General features: G+C 36.8%; 1 protein-coding gene across 2 annotated transcripts; it reads right to left on the bottom strand.

Moving 5' to 3' along the window:
- Positions 1 to 9,256: 9,256 nt before the first annotated feature.
- FGB (fibrinogen beta chain) lies at positions 9,257 to 17,388 on the bottom strand. Of its 2 annotated transcripts, none has more exons than XM_081076283.1 (9): positions 17,123 to 17,388; positions 16,879 to 16,899; positions 14,272 to 14,463; positions 13,597 to 13,780; positions 12,417 to 12,644; positions 11,754 to 11,867; positions 11,267 to 11,392; positions 10,776 to 11,061; positions 9,257 to 9,952 (listed from the first exon to the last, which is right to left on the bottom strand). In XM_081076283.1, the coding sequence occupies exons 1-9, from the start codon at positions 17,195 to 17,197 to the stop codon at positions 9,721 to 9,723; spliced, it is 1,458 nt and encodes a 485-aa protein (XP_080932409.1). In that variant the 5' UTR covers positions 17,198 to 17,388; the 3' UTR covers positions 9,257 to 9,720. The 2 variants fall into 2 exon arrangements, with proteins under 2 accessions (XP_080932409.1, XP_080932408.1); XM_081076282.1 differs by having other exon boundaries at positions 14,245 to 14,463; positions 17,123 to 17,242.
- Positions 17,389 to 18,872: the final 1,484 nt, after the last annotated feature.

Raw genomic sequence — 18,872 nt, 5'->3', positions numbered from 1 at the left:
TAGATTGGTCTTTTTTCAACCTCTGCAGTCATTTACTCTACACTTCAATCAATGAATTTCTCACTGATATTGAAATACCAGGTTCTTTAATGATTCTGTGTCTTTCCATATATTGCCTAGAAGCCTCCCATTCATCCCTTAAAATACAGCTCAATAACATTCCTTCTGTGAATGCCTGCCATGGAACATAGAACCGGGAATTGTGCTCTGGGCCCTCGTAGTTTTTGTTTATATCTCAAAAATACATAGTTGATGTCTAACTCTAACATATTTGTTTATTTTATATGGCACTAGATTGTAAATTCCTTTAGGCCAGAGCTCATTTATGTAGTGTTTACTGCCCTATGTAAGAATGTCTCACCAAGATTATACGATAAATACTTTTTTAATTTTCTTTTTTAAATAAAGGATTTTTATTAAAATATAGCTAACATGCAATAGTATATTAGTTTCAGATGTACACCATAGTTATTCAGCATTTATGTACCAGAAGAAGTGATCACCATGATAAGTCTAACAACCATTTGACATCATACATTTCTATCACAATATTTTTCCCTATATTGTATTTTACATTTCATGATATTTGTTTTATACCTGTTAATTTTGCCCTCTTATTCCCCTCCATCTTTTACCTCCCTTTCTTCAATTTTTCAATTACAGGTGATATTCAATATTATTTTATATTAGTTTCAGATGTACAGCTTAGTGGTTAGACATTTGTATACTTTACAAAGTGATCCCCTCACTACTCTAGTACCCACCTGGCATTATACATAATTATTACCATATTATTGACTATATTTCTTATACTTTACATCCCTATGATTATTTCATAACTACTAATTTGTACTTCTTAATCCCTTCACCTTTTCATACTGCCCCACAACCCCTCTCCCATCTGGCAACCATGAGCTTTTTCCTTGAATCTATAAGTCTATTTCTGTTTCATTTGTTCATGTATTTTTTTTTCTTCAGATTCTACATATAAGTGAGATCATATGGTATTTGTCTTTCTTTTACTGACTTATTTCACTTAACATTATACTTTCTAAGTCCATCCATGTTTCTGCAAATGGTAAGATTTCATTCATTTTTATGGCTAAGTATTATTCGATTATATATGCTATGTACCACACCTTCTTTATCCAATTGTCTATTAAGGGGAATTAGGTTGCTTCCATATCTTGGCTATTGTAAATAATGCTGCAATGAACATAGGAGTGCATATATCTTTTCAAATTAGTGTTTAGATTTCTTCAAATAAATACCTAGAAGTAGAATTTCTGAGTCATAAGGTAGTTCCACTTTTAATTTTTTTAGGAACCTCCATACTGTTTTCTATAGTGGCTGCCCCAATTTGCAATCCGACCAACAGTGCTGCAGGGTTCCCTTTTCTCCGCATTTCCCTTGTTGTTTGTTGATTTATTGATAAAGGCCATTCTGACAGATGTGAGGTGATATCTCATTGTGATTTTAATTTGCATTTCTCTGATGATTAGTGGTGTTGAGCATCTTGTCATATGTCTATTGGCCATACACACGTAAATTGTAGAAGTTTCTTTAAATATGTTTATTGTCTTTTTCTTTTACATTTAAATATTTAATTAACCTAGAATTTATTTTAGTATGTTATGAAGAAGGTTTACTTTTGTTTTCTTGAGGACAGGTGGCCAGTTGTGCTGGGATTATTTATGAAAATGTTCTCTGCCACTGGAATTTAAAGGCCAATTTTCTTAAATAAAACTTTCCTTGGATCGCTCTATAGACTCTCTGTGGGGACAAAACCCCAAAAAACAGTTTCCAGGCTCTCGGCCTCACATAGAAAGGTGCTGGCTCGGGTAGTAAATGGCCATCAACTGTGATCAGATGCCAGCAGCTGTGGCTAGTTGGCCGTCAGCTGTAACCCGTAAGCCATTGGCCACTAATATAACGGCTGTGGCTACGCTAGCAAGAAAGGAATGGGGGCTAGCAAGAAGATGGTGGCTGGCAAGCGCGGACTACTGTTAGGCAGATTATGTAGATCCTGCTTCCTGTGTCTCCAGCCTAACCGCCAGCGAGAATATATTGGTTTGACTCCCCTATCTATGGCTCCGTGGGTGTTCCTGTTTGGCCTTACCGTGTCCTGCGTTCTTGGGCGGGGAGTGGGAGCGGAGACCCTGCAGGACAAATGGCGCAGCGAGCAGGGTCCCCCGCACGACACATGGCGTAGTCGGCAGGATACGGTGCTGGCCAAAGCTTTCCGAAGGGCAGTGGAGCAGTTTGTGCGTAAGAAAGCTCAGTCTGAGGAAGACCAGGAGGAGCAGCTGCCGGAGAGCTCGATTCCCGTGGAGGGGTGGAAAGATGTGGATGGTTCCCCAACCAGCAGAGGCCGGAGAAAGCGAAGGTTGTTGCCACCCTGTGGGCTGGGAACTGTTTGCTGAGGCAGCCCGGATGCAGGACTTCTAGTCCCAGGAGGAAACGCTTGCTGAGTCCTCCGTGGGAGATGAGGGTGAGGTCAAGGTCATCCCTCACCCCCAGGACAGCCCTGGCGAATGACTATGGACTATGGGGAATTGCCTTCTATCCCTAATTTAATGGACGCTTGACTGTTTGGGAACATACCATCATGTAGTGGGACTGGTTTGAGGTTTGCTTTTGTGTTTTGACTGGCCGCCATTGATAATATGTAAGCACCTTGATGTGAGCCGCTGTTGTTCCAGCACAGTACCCCGAGAGGCCCAGAGAGAGAGTGGCAGTGCCCTGAGGCCCTGGCTGTGTCCAGGAAGTCTGGCTGTGTCCAGAAAGTGGCAGTGCCCTGAGAGCCCTGGCTGTGTCCAGGAAGTCTGGCTGTGCCCAGAGAGAGTGGCAGTGCCCTGAGGCCCTGGCTGTGTCCAGGAAGTCTGGCTGTGTCCAGAGAGAGTGGCAGTGCCCTGAGAGGCCCTGGCTGAGTCCAGGAAGTCTGGCTGTGTCCAGAGAGAGTGGCAGTGCCCTGAGAAACTCTGGCTGTGCCCGGGGAGACAGGTGGTACCCTAAGAAGCCCAGGAAGTCTGGCTGTGACCAGAAGTACTGTGGTGGTCCCCTGAGAAAACCTGGCTGTGCCCGGGGAGACAGGTGGTACCCTAAGAAGCCCAGGATGTCTGGCTGTGCCCAGAAGTACTGGTGGTGCCCTGAGAAACCCTGCCTGTGCCCAGAGAGCCTGGCTGTGTTCAGGATAGTGCATTCACCTCCAGGCTCCTTGCACAGGGCCCCTCGCAGAAGACGCTTGTCGCGTAGATTGTGAGGCGAGACCCTGTAGGGGTGGAGTGTGGGGACAAAACCCCAAAAAACAGTTTCCAGGCTCTCGGCCTCACATAGAAAGGTGCTGGCTCGGGTAGTAAATGGCCATCAACTGTGATCAGATGCCAGCAGCTGTGGCTAGTTGGCCGTCAGCTGTAACCCGTAAGCCATTGGCCACTAATATAACGGCTGTGGCTACGCTAGCAAGAAAGGAATGGGGGCTAGCAAGAAGATGGTGGCTGGCAAGCGCGGACTACTGTTAGGCAGATTATGTAGATCCTGCTTCCTGTGTCTCCAGCCTAACCGCCAGCGAGAATATATTGGTTTGACTCCCCTATCTATGGCTCCGTGGGTGTTCCTGTTTGGCCTTACCGTGTCCTGCGTTCTTGGGCGGGGAGTGGGAGCGGAGACCCTGCAGGACAAATGGCGCAGCGAGCAGGGTCCCCTGCGTGACACTCTCTGTCATGCAGGGTGTCATGCGGGGTCTCTGCTCCCGCTCCCCACATAAGAACACAGGACATGGTGAGGCCAAAAAGGAACACCCACGGAGCCATAGGTAGGGGAGTCATACCATTATATTCTCGCTGGCAGCTAGGTAGGAGACACAGGAAGCAGGTGCCACACTGTCCACAACCTGCCATCCTAACTGCAATCCACGCTTGCCAGCCCTAATCTTCTTGCTAGCCCTCCATTTTTCTGCTAGCGTACCCACGGCAGTTATATTAGTTGCCAATGGCTCACTGGTTATAGCTGACGGCCAACTAGCCACAGCTGATGGCCATCCAATCACAGTTGATGGTCATTTACTACCTGAGCCAGCACCTTTCCACGTGAGGCCGAGAACCTGGAAACTGCACTCCTGGCTCAGTCCCCACAGTCTCCCGTGCTTATACTACTTTGCTCATCTTCATTTTTAAAGTATAACTTTTGGATGAAGTATTCTCCCTCTTACTCTACACTTCCTTTTTTTTTTAATATAGAAAAGTTTTACTTTCAATTTTTACTTTGTTTGTTCTAGGGTATACTTAGAAAAGACTTTAACTTCCAGTTAATTATTTTTTAAAAGGTTAGGGTGAGTCATCTTCTTTTATTTTTTATACCCTTGACTTCATGTGCAATTGGTGAGTAATCTTTTAATGATCAATTTCCAACTATTTCCTAAACTAGTTTAACCAATTATTTAATTCTGTTTTAGAATTTTTAAGATATTCTTTGTGGACTAGTACATGATTTATTTTTGTGAATGTTTCATAGGCATGCAGAAGAATGTATATTTTTACATTTATAGTTTACAATATCTTATATTGCAAGCTTGTTGATTGTATTATTTAAATTTCTAGGATAATGATGCTACAGTTCATAGGTAAACATGAGAGTATTGTAGCTAGCACTTAATTTTAATTATCTTCCCAGTGGTATTACTGATCTAATTATACTCTGTCGCAGGTTCCTCTTATAACCAAAATACATTTCGAATTTTAATTAGCTGACATGAGTGGTGCAGCTGGTGAATCAGAACAAGATTCATCCAACCAAGTTCACTAATTTCCAATCATGTCTGGAAAAGCCTGAAAGAAAATGGCATCATATTAATAAAGAACGTGCAGGTGGCAAGTATCATAAACTAAGTATTTGTTATACTTGAAGAAAGTAATACAACATTTACTGTTTGCTGAAACAGTTGAGATGTAGTAACATTTAGATTTTGGTAGCCATGAATATTACCCAAGTTGCTTTTAAGTAATGAAATTTATACAGAAACCATTTTGGAGATGTATTTTATTTATTTATTCATGAATTTATTAATTCACCTATGTCCTATTTTTCATTGAATTCCAAGTGCTTTTTAAATCTCATTTATGGAGAAAAATCTTTAATTAATGGGGGCAGGGATGGCAAGAGCTTTAAACATCAAAAAAAGGGAATAGTATGGTAAGGAATTTGCACCTGGGAAAGAGGTTCAAATTAATTCTTATACAAAAGCTGGACGTCATGTCTTCCATTTCCACATAGTACAAACGGCACTTCCAAACCACAGAGGTAAGAAAGTTTAAGATAACCTGCCAAATTTGAGCTGATTAAGCAGTTGACTATTAAACAGTGGGCTCCCTGTTCATCAGCCTATTGGGGAAGGTGGCTACGTGCTGATTGGAACAGGTCATTCTGGAAAATATTTGCTAAATCCACCTTTGACTCTACCTACAATAGGTCAGTGACCTCAAGGTTGCAAAACTGCGTTAAAGTATATCCTTTTGAGAGATAAAGCAAATGTAGCAAACAATTGGTGAATCTAGGTGAAGAACATAGAGGTATTCATTAAGCCATTCTTGTCATTTGTCTGTAAGACTGACACTTTTTAAAATAAATAAAAAGTTATTGGAGAAATATAACTCAGTCAAAACCAAAATCCAATATCGCCTATTGGTCACATCTTGGGTGTGAGGAGCGAAAGGGTACAGTGGTTAATTTTGGTATCAGTTAAGACTATTTGCATAAGCATATGACTCACCCAGTCTAATCACTTACGACATAAAATATTTGAATCAACAGAGGCCAATATCATGTTCCTAATGTAAAAGGATGCAAACTTCAGTATTATCTTTATTAGTAAAAGGTTGGAAAAATCTAAATTTAAATATCAAAGGACAGAGACTTGCTTAAAAAATCAGAGTACATTCACACGATGGAATATTATATAGCCATTAAAAAGCTTACTATACAAAATAATATGATAGGAGAATATTAGGTAACTTGGAAAATTTCCCAGAACACAGTGATAAATTCAGGTACTAAAATGTGTACAGGATAATAAAAAAACCCATAAAGTGAGATATTAGCTGCTTCCCTGTTATTGCTGAAATTGTATTATACATGGTTCTACTTTTTTCTATATTTCCCAAAATGTTCACAAATAATATGAGCTACTTTCATTATCTAAAACTACAATTAATGGTGTTAAAATAAACAGAAATTATTCCATTTGCTAAGTTCACTTATAATTTTGCACAAACATGTTGCAACTTGGTGGAGAGTTGAGCTACAGTGGAAGCTCAAACAGAGAGTATCAAATGACATGCCTTCTTGGAGAGATAGATGGAATTCAGAAACCATAGTTTCAGCTCTATATACAAATGGCAGGTAGCATCTTTAATTTGTTTCTTCACGTCAAAAAAAACCTAAAAGTCCAACCGAGAAAATCACCCGAGGCTGAGGGGCACCAGAGTAGAAATAGTGGTTCCAGTGTTTGGAGACCATGTTGTTAAACCCAAGTCAAGTCTTAAACATATGCAGTGGTCACCTACGAAGTCACAGTAATTTCAAAGATGACCACTTACCTAATGGTCACCATTGGAGTGAAAAAAAGTTAGATAAGAAAGACGGGAATCTCAAGTAAATGCAAATGTAGCCTGGACCAGTCATTCAAAAATTCAGCCTGTGATCAGAATCTCTTGGGGACATTTATTTAAAAACAGATTCTTAGCTTCTTCCCATGTAGAGACTCTGATGTGATAAGTCTGATTGATACCAGGAAATCTGTATTTTAAATGAGCTTTTCAGGTTTAGATGATCATTCTACATGATATTTGGTGTTATAGCTTCAACAGAAATATCAGCTAAGTTACTGTAGCTTGTGGTGTGTCATATCATCCACATTTTTGCCTCGTGGGGAAATCTGTGTTCAGATTAAGGGCAATACCTTAGTCACATTTGTGAGCTGTTTTCCTTGGTTCCTAAATGCAGAGGAACTGGAAGTTTACGTCCCAAGTCATTCCTTATATTCTTTATAGTTTGTTACATACTTTCAGTCTTAACTGTACAATACAATATATAACACTTCTCATGCCATAGTGTGGGATTAATAATTTTCAACTAATCTTTTTATTATCTTCATAAAAGTCATGAGTTCATTTTTTAGATACTGTTTTATATATTTTAGTTAGTGGACACTATTCTTTAATTAAATTTATTGGGGTGATATTAGCTAATAAATTTATATGGGTTTCAACTGTACAATTCGATAATACATCATGTATATATTGTATTGTGTGTTCTCCACCCAAAGTCAAATCTCCTTCCATCACCATATATTTGACTCATTTTACCCTCTTCTACCTCCCTCCCACCCCCTCATCCCTGTGGTACACTAAACTGTTGTCTCTGTCTTTGAGTTTTTGCTTCTTTGTTTTTTATTATACCCAAAATTGTGGTGCTTGAAAGGGCAAAATCAGATATGTGGCATCTCTTACCAAATGATATCTTAAGAAGGCTTCCTTCTTTCTAAATGCATAGACCTAGATATTACATATCACCCAGGAGTGGTCGCTGTGTTTCTGCTGCTTGTACATTAATTGAGAATTGACCATCAGATTACCTATTCTAGTGGTTTTTAATCTGTGGCTTTATTTTAAGCTCTAGGAATTCATCAGATCCTCTGCGAGTATGTAAGTTGGGGCTTGAATGAAAGTCTGAAGGATATTGCCCTTGGATTGAGATCCTGCCATCTCTCATCTACAATTCAGTGGGCTTTTGCTATAGTCAACCTTGCTGAAAAAGCTCAATTTTCAGGTGATTTGCATATAGAGTTTCTATTTGTGCCTTTATTGGAAAAAGTGTTCTAAGTGTTAAAAAAAAAAGGGGGGGGATACCCAAGGTCTTGACGATCATTGGCTTTAGTCATCCAGTATTTATGAAAATCAGCCTTTCTGACAGGCTGATGATTCTGGAATCAAACATGAGTAAGAGCTCATTATCAGTGAAGGACAAAGCTATGTAAAACATAAACTGCAGTTAAAGTGAGGCTTGAAAACAAAGAGCTATTTGCCAGGTGAATTTGGGAGAAAGACACTGTTAACAATGAAAGCATCATAGAAAAGGGCCTGACCATTCTTGGAATGGTGAGAAATTCACTGTGATAAGACTGTAGACGTACAGTGAAGAGGGCAGGAGACAGTGCTGGGACCAAGTGCCAAACCATTGTCACTCCCAGCTAAGGAATTTGGACTTAAAACTTACAAATAACAAGGACATCATATTAAGCAGGAAAGTAACTTGATCAGAATTTCCTATTTTTAGGACAATGTATGTTATGGCAGAGTAATAGATATAGTTAGGGGTAAAACAGGACTAATGGTGGGGAAATCAGGTAAAAGTCGAGGTTGGATTTCATGAGGAATTAAGAGAATGACACATTTCCACAAATGAAATTAACAAGCATTGCTTAGATGCAAAGGTTAAGAGGATGAGTTTCAATGAAAATTAGTGACCATGATGCTGCATGAAGGGAAGGAAGACCTAAGGTCATAGGCAAGTAGGGCAGTTGGAGTCAAGTGATGGGAGAATACAAGGTAAAAAAATGTTCCGTTGATGCACTCATTTCTTAGGGAGACATAGAAAGAACAGAAAATACACTTTTACTTTAGCTCTGGTGTAACTACCGTGTTTACCCAAAAATAAGACCTAGCCGGACAATCAGCTCTAATGCGTCTTTTGGAGTAAAACTTAAAATAAGACCCAGTCTTATTTTACTAAAAGACCGGGTCTTATATAATATAATATAATATATAATATAATATAATATAATATAATATAATATAATATAATATAATATAATATAATATAATATAATACTGGGTCTTATCTTAATTTTTTTGTTCCAAAAGACACATTAGAGCTGATGGTCTGGCTGTCTTATTTTTGGGGAAACATGGTATGTAAAAAACAAAAACCTGACTGAGGCCAGTAGGACTAATTTCCAGGGGCAACAGGCAACCGCTGCTTCCTACCTCATTATTTCCCCCCAAAAATGAAATGGTGAAGACTTGATCCTGACTGTCCTCTTGGGATCTCTGATCCCAAAGTCTGGATAAGTGACGAAGTAATGGTTTTTCTATGGTACAGAGTAAGATTTTGAATCTTCAGATGTCTGTGCCAATTTGTTAGCTACTTGAGGTTGTGAATGCTTCTCTTACAAGTTCAGAGCCTAACTCGTTGGCCATGTGGATTACAAAATAAGAAAACATTAATTTATTGCAACAGAGATTGGTTTAATTGACAAATCTTTTTGAAAGTTTTCTGTGACAGATCTTACATAAATAAATAAATTTTTTAAAGTAGACTTTTAAACATAAGCTTTTAGTTTGCCTCACAGCTTTTCTACAACAGGGATAGAAAATTCATCTTCCTAATTTGAAACTTTTCACAATCAATTGGAATTTAAATTATGAACACTGACTGTCCACAATTATCCCTTTAGTACTTCTTGGTGAGCAATATAAATGAAGAATATAAGGGAAAATGGTGTGTTAATTTTAATGTTACTTATCCTAAATATGTTTTCCAAAAAGTCACACTCACAACCTTTTGATAGTTTTAGAGGGATGTAATGTATGAAAGAAAATTCCAATGACATAATATACAAAAATGTTGTAATACACAGAAGAATAAAAATCTATGTTTTGGGGACTATTGCTGTGGGAAGAAGGGCCTGATCTTCATTGACATCTTCTTCATGGAATACCAGGACCCCTTCCAGTTCATCCATACCACTCCATCATCTGTGCCGTGTTTGGCCATGTCCCAGCTGTAATGTCCATTCCAGTAGTATCTGCCATTTGGATTGGCTGCGTGACATCTATTATACCACCATCCACCACCATCCTCTTTAGAACACTGTTTGCTGGGATCTGAATTAACCCTGAAAGGAAATGTGTTGGGATTATTAGAGCTGCAGTGCTGTCAAGTTAATTCTATGCAGAGTACCCACAGAGATGTGCTGTGCGTGGTACTCCTTCCCTCTGGTTTTGTCAGTAAAGTCACACTAATCCACCATAGGTCTTCTCTGCCCTATAGCAAGAAAGGGAGAGAACTAGGCCTACCGTGTTTCTCCGAAAATAAGACATAGCCGGACAATCAGCTCTAATGCGTCTTTTGGAGCAAAAATTAATATAAGACCTGGTATATTATATTATTGTACGTTACATTACATTACATTACATTACATTACATTATATTATATTATGAAGACCCGGTCTTATATTACAGTCTTATATTAATTTTTGCTCCAAGAGACTCCTTAAAGCTGATTGTCCAGCTAGGTCTTATTTTCGGGGAAACATGGTAGGTAGCACATTCACCTTTATTTGTTATTTTGTACTGAAATGATAGCTTTCAAATCCCTTAGTATTAGAGAATCTTGAAAAACAAAATGAAGGTTTTAATATACACATCAGAATATAGAGATACAGAAAGTGAAACACTCATACTCAGAAGGTAAGAGTGCACTAATTCCAGTTCTACCTTTTATAGTTGTATGACTTTGAGTAAGTTGCTTACTCTCTGTCTAAACTTCATCTGTAAAATAAGAAAAATAACAGCAAACTTACAGTTGAAATGCTTTAGAATAGTGGTTGACTCCCAGAAACTACCCAAGAAATTAACAATGTTAGCTATCATTCAGGATCCCAAGTAATAATGTTAGTGGTGGCTTTTACAGCAGGAGTGAAGAACACAACACATACCAGCCATCATTGTCTCTGTCGTACGTGCTGAAGAACATGCCGTTGTGAATGGTCATGGTCCGGTTTTCTCCCAGCAGCTGAGAAGCTCCTTCCATAAGGGCGTTGCCAGCTGTTCCCTTATAGTCCTTCAAAGAGACCTGGTATTTGTCCGCCTCATTCTGTACAGTGAATCCTCCGTAGCGCGCCTTCACCTTATCTCCTTTCCAATCCTCCATCTCAACCAAAAGTTCTGTGGCTCCCATCTTGGTAAGCTGACTAATTTTGTCATTTCCAAGCCAATACTCACCTAAAGGAAAAATAAAATAAAATCTCACTAATAATAAAACCTTCAAAAACTAAAAACTGCCTTTCTTCTCTGATAGTGAGCTTTCACACTCTTTTCGTAACCTCTTTAAACTCTTAAAAACAGACCCCTAACACTATGTTTTCTAAAATGGAAAAAAAAAACCATTTTAAATAGAATGATCATATTTTGTACTCTTAGTTTTTACCTAGTAGGCCACAGTATTTTTTCTCATTCTCATTGGTTGCAATATTTCCAAATCCTTGTTTATATGGATTCCATTTCCTGCCAAAGTCAACACTACCATCTTGACGGTTCTGAATTACTGTCCATCCTTTGGTTGAAAGAAAGAAAAACAGTACATATTAACCAATAATAATGTCACTTTGAAGAAAATGTCTGACCTCTTCTTCTATTTAATTTATTTTATGCCCACCTATATTTAGTGGTCCAAAGTAGCTATAATAAGGAAATAAATATGAGAGGAAAACTAAAGATCTTGGGAAACTTCAAGTGCTTTCTCTTACCCCAAACTGTGAATTTCAGATATTTTATAACTTTCAAAATATCAGACTGACTTCCAAATCAAATGGATCATTGTTAGTTATGTTAAAGCTAGATTTTATTTCTGGGCATTTTATGGTATCAAAGTAATTCCAGAAAAACAGGTCAACAGTTACATATTAAATACTTACCTCCACCTTCTGTGTTCATATCACAATATACTCTGTATGGTTTGATAGAGCTGTGAGGCTGAATGAGATACAGTTCAGATGTTTCACCTCCATTTCTAACAATTTCCTCACATTCTGAAACCACAAAATAATGTGATACATTCAGGGAACTACAACACAATTACTTGGTCTATAGTCACATATTTATAAGATAACTGATTACATGGGTTACTAAGGAATGTTTTATTTTAGACATTTGCAAATATTTTATAGAAATTGAATCTTCCTTTTACTGAAAATCGAATTCAGTTTTGAGTCCTATCTGCCAAGAGAATGAAAAAGCCATTGTCCATTTTTTGTGTGCTGGGATATCCATAAACTGCCAGAACACATGGGATGAAGAAACTTCTACATATATTCATTGTTCTGCCATCTATTCAAGCAAGGGTATACATTACATACATGGAGCTACCACCATCATTACACTATACCCTGCTCATCAAAAACAAGTAAATACATTAGGCTACGTCAGAACACAGCATACTAAAGATATCTTCATGATGTGCTATAATGAATGTCATTAGGATCTGTGGCGGGGAAATCCACTGGACTTTTTCTACTTCTCTGATTTTTTAGAGAGTGTGGGTTCTTGTAAAACCCTTCATAAATATGTTTAACAGTTACCTTTGCCAGAAACCACAGGAATATTGCAAGTGACGGTGCATGGGGTGCGGCAGTATTCCATCTGAGCTGAGACATCAGATTCCAATTTTTGTATTTTGCTTCTTAAGTTTTCCAGGATTGAACGAAGTACACGAAGATTAGTTGGGATATTACTGTTCACAGTCTCATCTATATATAATTGGTGACTTTCCAGCTCTGAGGTGTATTCATCTATTACATTTTCATTATCTGGAAATGTAGAAATGGTTAGCATTTCCTCCCAATACAAAAAACTAAATATATTCAAACACACGAGTGTGATTTTGAATTTCTGAGAATAAACTAGTGGACGTTGAGCTACCATCAGGCAGTTATAATATGCAGTTTTACTTAGGGAAAATTATTTGGCACATGGCATATACAAATTAACATATAATCTAGCTACTATGTTAGTAATTTACCTTAGGTATAAGCTAAAAATTATGCCTAATAATAAATACAATAGGTTGTTTATTTATTTGGTGAAGAAAAGAGGAGAAAGTAGTATTTAGAACTTCCATTTCAGAAGCTCAACATCTTATGGAGTGGATACACTTAATTTATTTATCTATCTCACATAAGTATAGCAGAGCCTTAAAATTTACAACAGAGTTGTCATTATTCCTTTGAAAAAAATGTTTAAATTAGAGTATGCTACTCTCTCAGAAGCCTATGCCAGACTCACTCACTAGCTGGTTCCTAACCACAGAGCCAATAGCACTCAATTCAGATCTCAAGTTTCAAAGGTTAGGTGTCATTATTTGCAATATAATTGAGCACATCATGGATTGCCCTCTTATATTCAAAACCTTAAATGTTAAACCTATAAATGCTAGATTTTTACTGTGTGACTATTGTCTTCTGAGTTACAAGTTTCTTATAGATGAAAAATAAGAACTTAGCAAAAAATTTTCATAGAAAATCATCCTTACTGGTGCCAGATGGGCAATAAGAGTTGATGGTGCTTATCTGACAAGTTGCGCATGAAGGTGCCTAAGTGAAGACCTTAGGGGTCCTCAGGCCCTTAATACTGAAAGAGTGTGAGTGCTATTTAGGTTAACCCAGAAATGTTAATCTTTTCATAATCATGCATTTCCATGGCAGTCTAACAGTCCCAGGAGATTGTATAACAGAATCAAACAGAAAACACAAGGACATCTACCTCGTACTTGCTTCTCCCTCTTTTGCCACATGTCTTTTAACACAGTCATTTGCTGAAAGGTGGTAGCAGAGGTCTGGGAAACAGACTCCACATTACTGTTTAACTCATCGATATTCTTTTTGACTGGTCTTTCATGATTTACCAAAGTCTCTTGCAACTGACACCCTGTAGGACATAACACTCCCTGCAAACAAATAAAATAGCAGCCATTAGATGAAGAATTGGAGTTATGGATATTTGTGAAAATAGCACACAGTGAAAATTCAATGATATCGTTAGCCAACATAAAAGCTTGCCTTTTGATTTTCTTTATGTAAGACCAGAAATTCTAGAGTTTTACTATTTCCATTAAGATGAAAAGCATTCCTTGTCACAGAATAAATGTAATTAGGCTATGAAAATTTTACCACCTGAACAAATGAAGTAGGCAAAATACAAAGGTAAATACAACACCCTCATGTCCTCATTTGCAATCGTAAGTCCAGATCAAAGCATACTTGAAAGGAATCCCTAACCAAAGGCCCAATAAGTATATGTTTTGTATTTATTTCCCAAATAAACAAACCAAATAATCACAGTGGCAACATGGGTCAAGGCAACTTTAGGAAGCCATGACGAATAGAGGTTTTCTCTGCATGGGCGACTCACCACTGAATGAAACATGGAGGCACTCACCAGGTCTGGGTCAGCATGAAGACAGCCCCCAGCATCCGGGACTTTTCTTTCCACTTTCTTCTGGCTGGCAGCTACTTTGGCTGGACGAGCCCGATAGCCACCTCCACTGAGGGGAGGTGGGGCAGGTCTCAGGCTGGGAGCCTCTTCCCTCTTCTTGTCAAAGGGTCGATGACCACGGGCATCCAAAGTGCTCTTTAGAGAACCAGAGAGAAATAAAATGTAGAGTGTTATAGAAGATTTGAGATGTAACTATTCCAACACTCTCACTTTGTAATTTAAGTTATCACATGACTGATGATTTGCTTAAGGTCCATCAACTGGCTAGCTATTGATGGTAAATCAACAGGTTACTTAGGTCTCTTCAGTAACAGTAGAAAGAAAAACTGCACAAAAAGCTATTGTACCTCACGTAGTTTTTAAAAAGAGGCTGTAAAATAAAACTGCATTGGATTAGGAATATTAATGACCTCAGATTCCTGAAACCTATACATAGGGATACACAAAATAGTAAAAAATCTGTACTGTCAGGACAAATAAATATTCTCAAGCTACTTGGATTACTAAATTCCTACAATTATTGTTAATTATTTCCCCCATTTTCAGTTGTTACAAATCAATTAATTTGCCTAACTCCTGTATAATAGCATCCTAAGGCAATACCGATTTATTGCAAGTAAAATTTACTTGGGATTTATTTGTGATAAGACACCCCTTGACTCTAAGATGTTTGAAGATGAACAAGGCACTCTGGACCCAGACTGCTTGGCTTGACCCTGCCACTCACTAGCTACAAGATCTTGGGCAAGTTACTTGATCTGTGTCTGTTTTCTTACCTATAAAGTACGGATAATAACAGTATCTGCCGCATAAGATGTTTGTAAGGATTAAATGATTTATTGCATATGACACCCTCAGAAGAGTACCTGGCACATAGTAAGTTTTCATTAGTATTTTTATTTCAATCACACATAACAGATACACAGTTTAAGCAGTTTTTCCATTACTAATCCCAATCTTGTTCTTATCTTCTGTCAACAAAAGTATGTTTAAACCATTTTTATGAAACTTCCTACATGATTTCTTTATCATATGCCATGATTTTCTCATATTTAAAATAATTCTCAAGGTATGTGCATTTTGATTAAAATTGTTTGCTAACAAAAGATATTACGCTAAAAGATAATGAAGTGAAAAATATGCAGTGCATTATAAAAGGGTTGGCTTGAATTAACAACGTTATCACATGGTCTTTGTCAGTAATTACACCCTTTGGGGATTAATGACAAATTAACAAATGACTCGATTTGAAGCAGAGACTAAGCTTTTCAGCTGTAATATTTTGTGAGCCTACAAGTCATCCAATGACTCTATTTGGAATTTTACTGTCATTTATTAAATTATAATATTTAACATTTAGTGGGAGGGTGCTGGGCTTTAAACCCAGACAGGTTGGTACCTGATTCCCTGGCTTAACCTCTAAACTTAAACTATAGTTTTCTGTTATGTGTGCTTGTCATAAAAATAATGATGTGTGAAGATTTGGGGGAAATACACATATTTCATTTCGAAGATATGGTCCCAGCCATAGCTGGTCTGTTCTAAAAGGAATTTTATAAAATGTAATTCATCTGTTTAGTACAAATCAAATTATTACAGTAGAAGAATATTTTCTTTTTATTTCAGAGTGCTATTAGAGATGTAGCATTGATTGTCTAGCTTTATGAGATAAGAAATGAAAAAGATATTTTGAAATTATATGGGTACTTAGGTTTATGAAGACCACTTATGGAAATAACTAAAACTGGAAAATATATTGTGAAGCCTAAACTAGTAAACTGTCTTTGTAGGGGTTAATTTGTGAGCAGGAATGTAAAAGTGCTCAGTCAAGTACTTTGCAAACATTTACCTTTATACATTCTTGACATTTTTATATACCTAATTTAATTAACCAGACAACAATTTTTTATATGCATAGTTTGATAATAAGATCACTTAGATTCCCTTCAAATTCAACAACTGATTCAAAATGAATCACTGCATTTAAATGTATTGTATATTTTTATTTCTAATCTGATGATACTATATGATATACAAGAAATTTGATCATGATTCATTTGATACTAAAATTAAAATTCTTTACATATTCATTTCCCTAAATGAATTTCTGTATTTTTGATATCTTCAAACCAATAGTAATAAATCAGCAAAGATAGTACTTGAGGAAAAACTGTTCTGCAAATGAATAAATTAAACTGGGCTATGTGTTTCATAATTATTAATAATAATAAATATTACCTATGATTTAAATTGTCTCATTTGAAAAAAATATTTCATTTTCTATCACTGCATTTGATCTATTCTGCTTTTAGGTTTATTTAGGTTATAATTTTCATTCATAAATAGCCAGTAATTTCAGGACCTATCTATGAACCTCTTTCACCAAAAAGACACATAACTGTCAGTTTTTCTTCTTTTAAAATACTGTTCTTTCATTATTTTATAGTCTATAAAATTTTCAGACTTTTGTCCTTATAACTGTAAATATATTGCTAGAACTAATCGAAAATCATAGTACTTGGGATAACAAATGAGAAAAATGCATCTTACCTTAGGTACAACATCTTCATCCTGGGAAAATAAAAGTGATAAACCAGAAAACAAGAAATTATTATTTGTTTTTATATAAGCAATTCTATGTAACATTCTTTAAAAAAAAAATGGGTCCCTGAGATTAACAATTCCATTGCACAACTAAACTCAATGTTCATTTCATTAAAATATTCACATATGACTTTGATTCTATTTTATATTAATAGTATTAGTGATCATATAATAATTTTTTAAAAGTCACCTCATTTTCGTAGTCACTGAGATCTTGGGACTGAACTATAAAAACACACAATAGTAGCAGTAATAGATGTTTCATGATTTAAATTTTTTGGAAGTTCCAAAAAAATGTCCTTTGCTCGTGGACTTAACTGAGAGATCTTCAATCCTATATATACCTGAATCCTCTGTTTGGTATGACTTTAGAAATGGTTACCTTCCTTGGTTAATATTTAATTTTTTGGCTCATTTGCTGGCTGGATCATTTTATCCCTTAAGCAACGTCTTCCCAGCAGGACTTATTTACTTGTCATACAGCTATTCTCTGTTGGCCGAATTTAGAAACACCAAAGTTCTTTAATTCATTTAATTGGACAATGTGATGGGAAATTAGGAAATTCCTAAAAGAGGTGTGTAGCACATTTCCTGTAAATTAATGTGGATGCTGCCCAGGCTCACAAAAAATGTGTGAGGAAAAAACTATTTTTAATTCAAGCACAAAAAAACTGAAGCTACACTCAAGCCATCCACTAACATTTTGAGCTCACTGAAGGTATACCATAAATGCTTCTATTCTTGAGGCAATAAACTATATTTTAATAATCTAAGCATGGTTTTATTTTAATGATGACATATTCTTGCTGATTTTAAACCACTATTATATATCAATTTTATCTCAATAAAAATGAAAATACCTCAATAAAAATAAAATAAAAAGACTATGTTAAGAAAACTAAAACAATCTTTTTCTTTTGAGGTCACATTATCATGTTATGACTTCATTTTCAAGCACTGACATTTTATCAACTAGCAATAGAACCATTATTTAATTTCCAGATGTTTGTTATTTTTTTAAAGTTTCTTCTAGCATATTATAGATTTGTGTACAACGTTAAAATGAAAACTGCTTTACACTCCCACTGTTTTTCTACTCTGACTGGCATTCTTGCCATCATCATTAGGAAGGTTGAAGGAAACTACTGTTCCATATGAGCAGAGACTTAACATTCATTCTACAAATAGTTCTCGAGGGTTTCCTATGTGACAGGTCGTGTGCCAGGGGACAGAAATTGACTGGTGAGTAAGATAGATGTAGTAAGCATTCGATAAAAATTATATAATGAATGAGTTCACTAGCCTGCCTTGAAACATGCCTGAGAGGCCAAGCTCTGATAATCATTTATCTGATTTAATTCCTGAAACCATCGTTTCACACAGATGATGAAACTGAGGCTAAGTGAGGTTAAGTAAACTACCCAAGGCAAACAGGTAGTAAGTGCTAGTACCAGGAATTGACCCAGCTCTGTCTGCTCCTATAGTTCATGCACTGTACCTATTACACCATATTGCCCAACAAAATACAAACATTATAAAGAATTTACTGGTATCTTTTCAGTTTGTTCTTGTTGTGGACAGCCCATTGTCTTGGGCTTATAGTGTCCCAGACTGGCACATTCACTCTTAGCCTTTATTTTCCCTTACATTTTCATTCTACTATAACTGTGGGTGTGATGTGCATGTCTGTGTGAGAAGCATGGCCGACGCAATGATAATAACTATGAGGGCTTTTTAATCCTAGTTCTTGTTAGATATTTTTTCCTATAGAATTATAAACGGCTACACTAACACACTAAAGTGCCTAATATTACAAAGTAAATTACCGTATTTTGATAGAGAATGACTGTATTTGCAGAGATTTTGCTTACTAAAATACATAATTTCTTTAAAACCTTGATGCCATTGGTGGAGGAGGAAGGGAGTACTGTTTGTTCAGT

This window comes from Rhinolophus hipposideros, assembly GCF_964194185.1.
Source record: "Rhinolophus hipposideros genome assembly, chromosome: 16".
Classification (NCBI taxonomy): Eukaryota; Metazoa; Chordata; class Mammalia; order Chiroptera; family Rhinolophidae; genus Rhinolophus; species Rhinolophus hipposideros.
Note: the sequence above shows the minus strand (reverse complement) of the source record. Positions and strands in the feature narration are given on the sequence as shown.

Coding starts and splice junctions, on each gene's coding strand:
- FGB (XM_081076282.1), bottom strand. CDS start 17,197: ATGAAACATCTATTACTGCTACTATTGTGTGTTTTTATAGTTCAGTCC. Junction 11,062..11,266: donor AAAATACTGTGGCCTACTAG/GTAAAAACTAAG, acceptor TTTTTCCTTTAG/GTGAGTATTGGCTTGGAAAT. Junction 9,953..10,775: donor GACAGAGACAATGATGGCTG/GTATGTGTTGTG, acceptor ATTTCCTTTCAG/GGTTAATTCAGATCCCAGCA.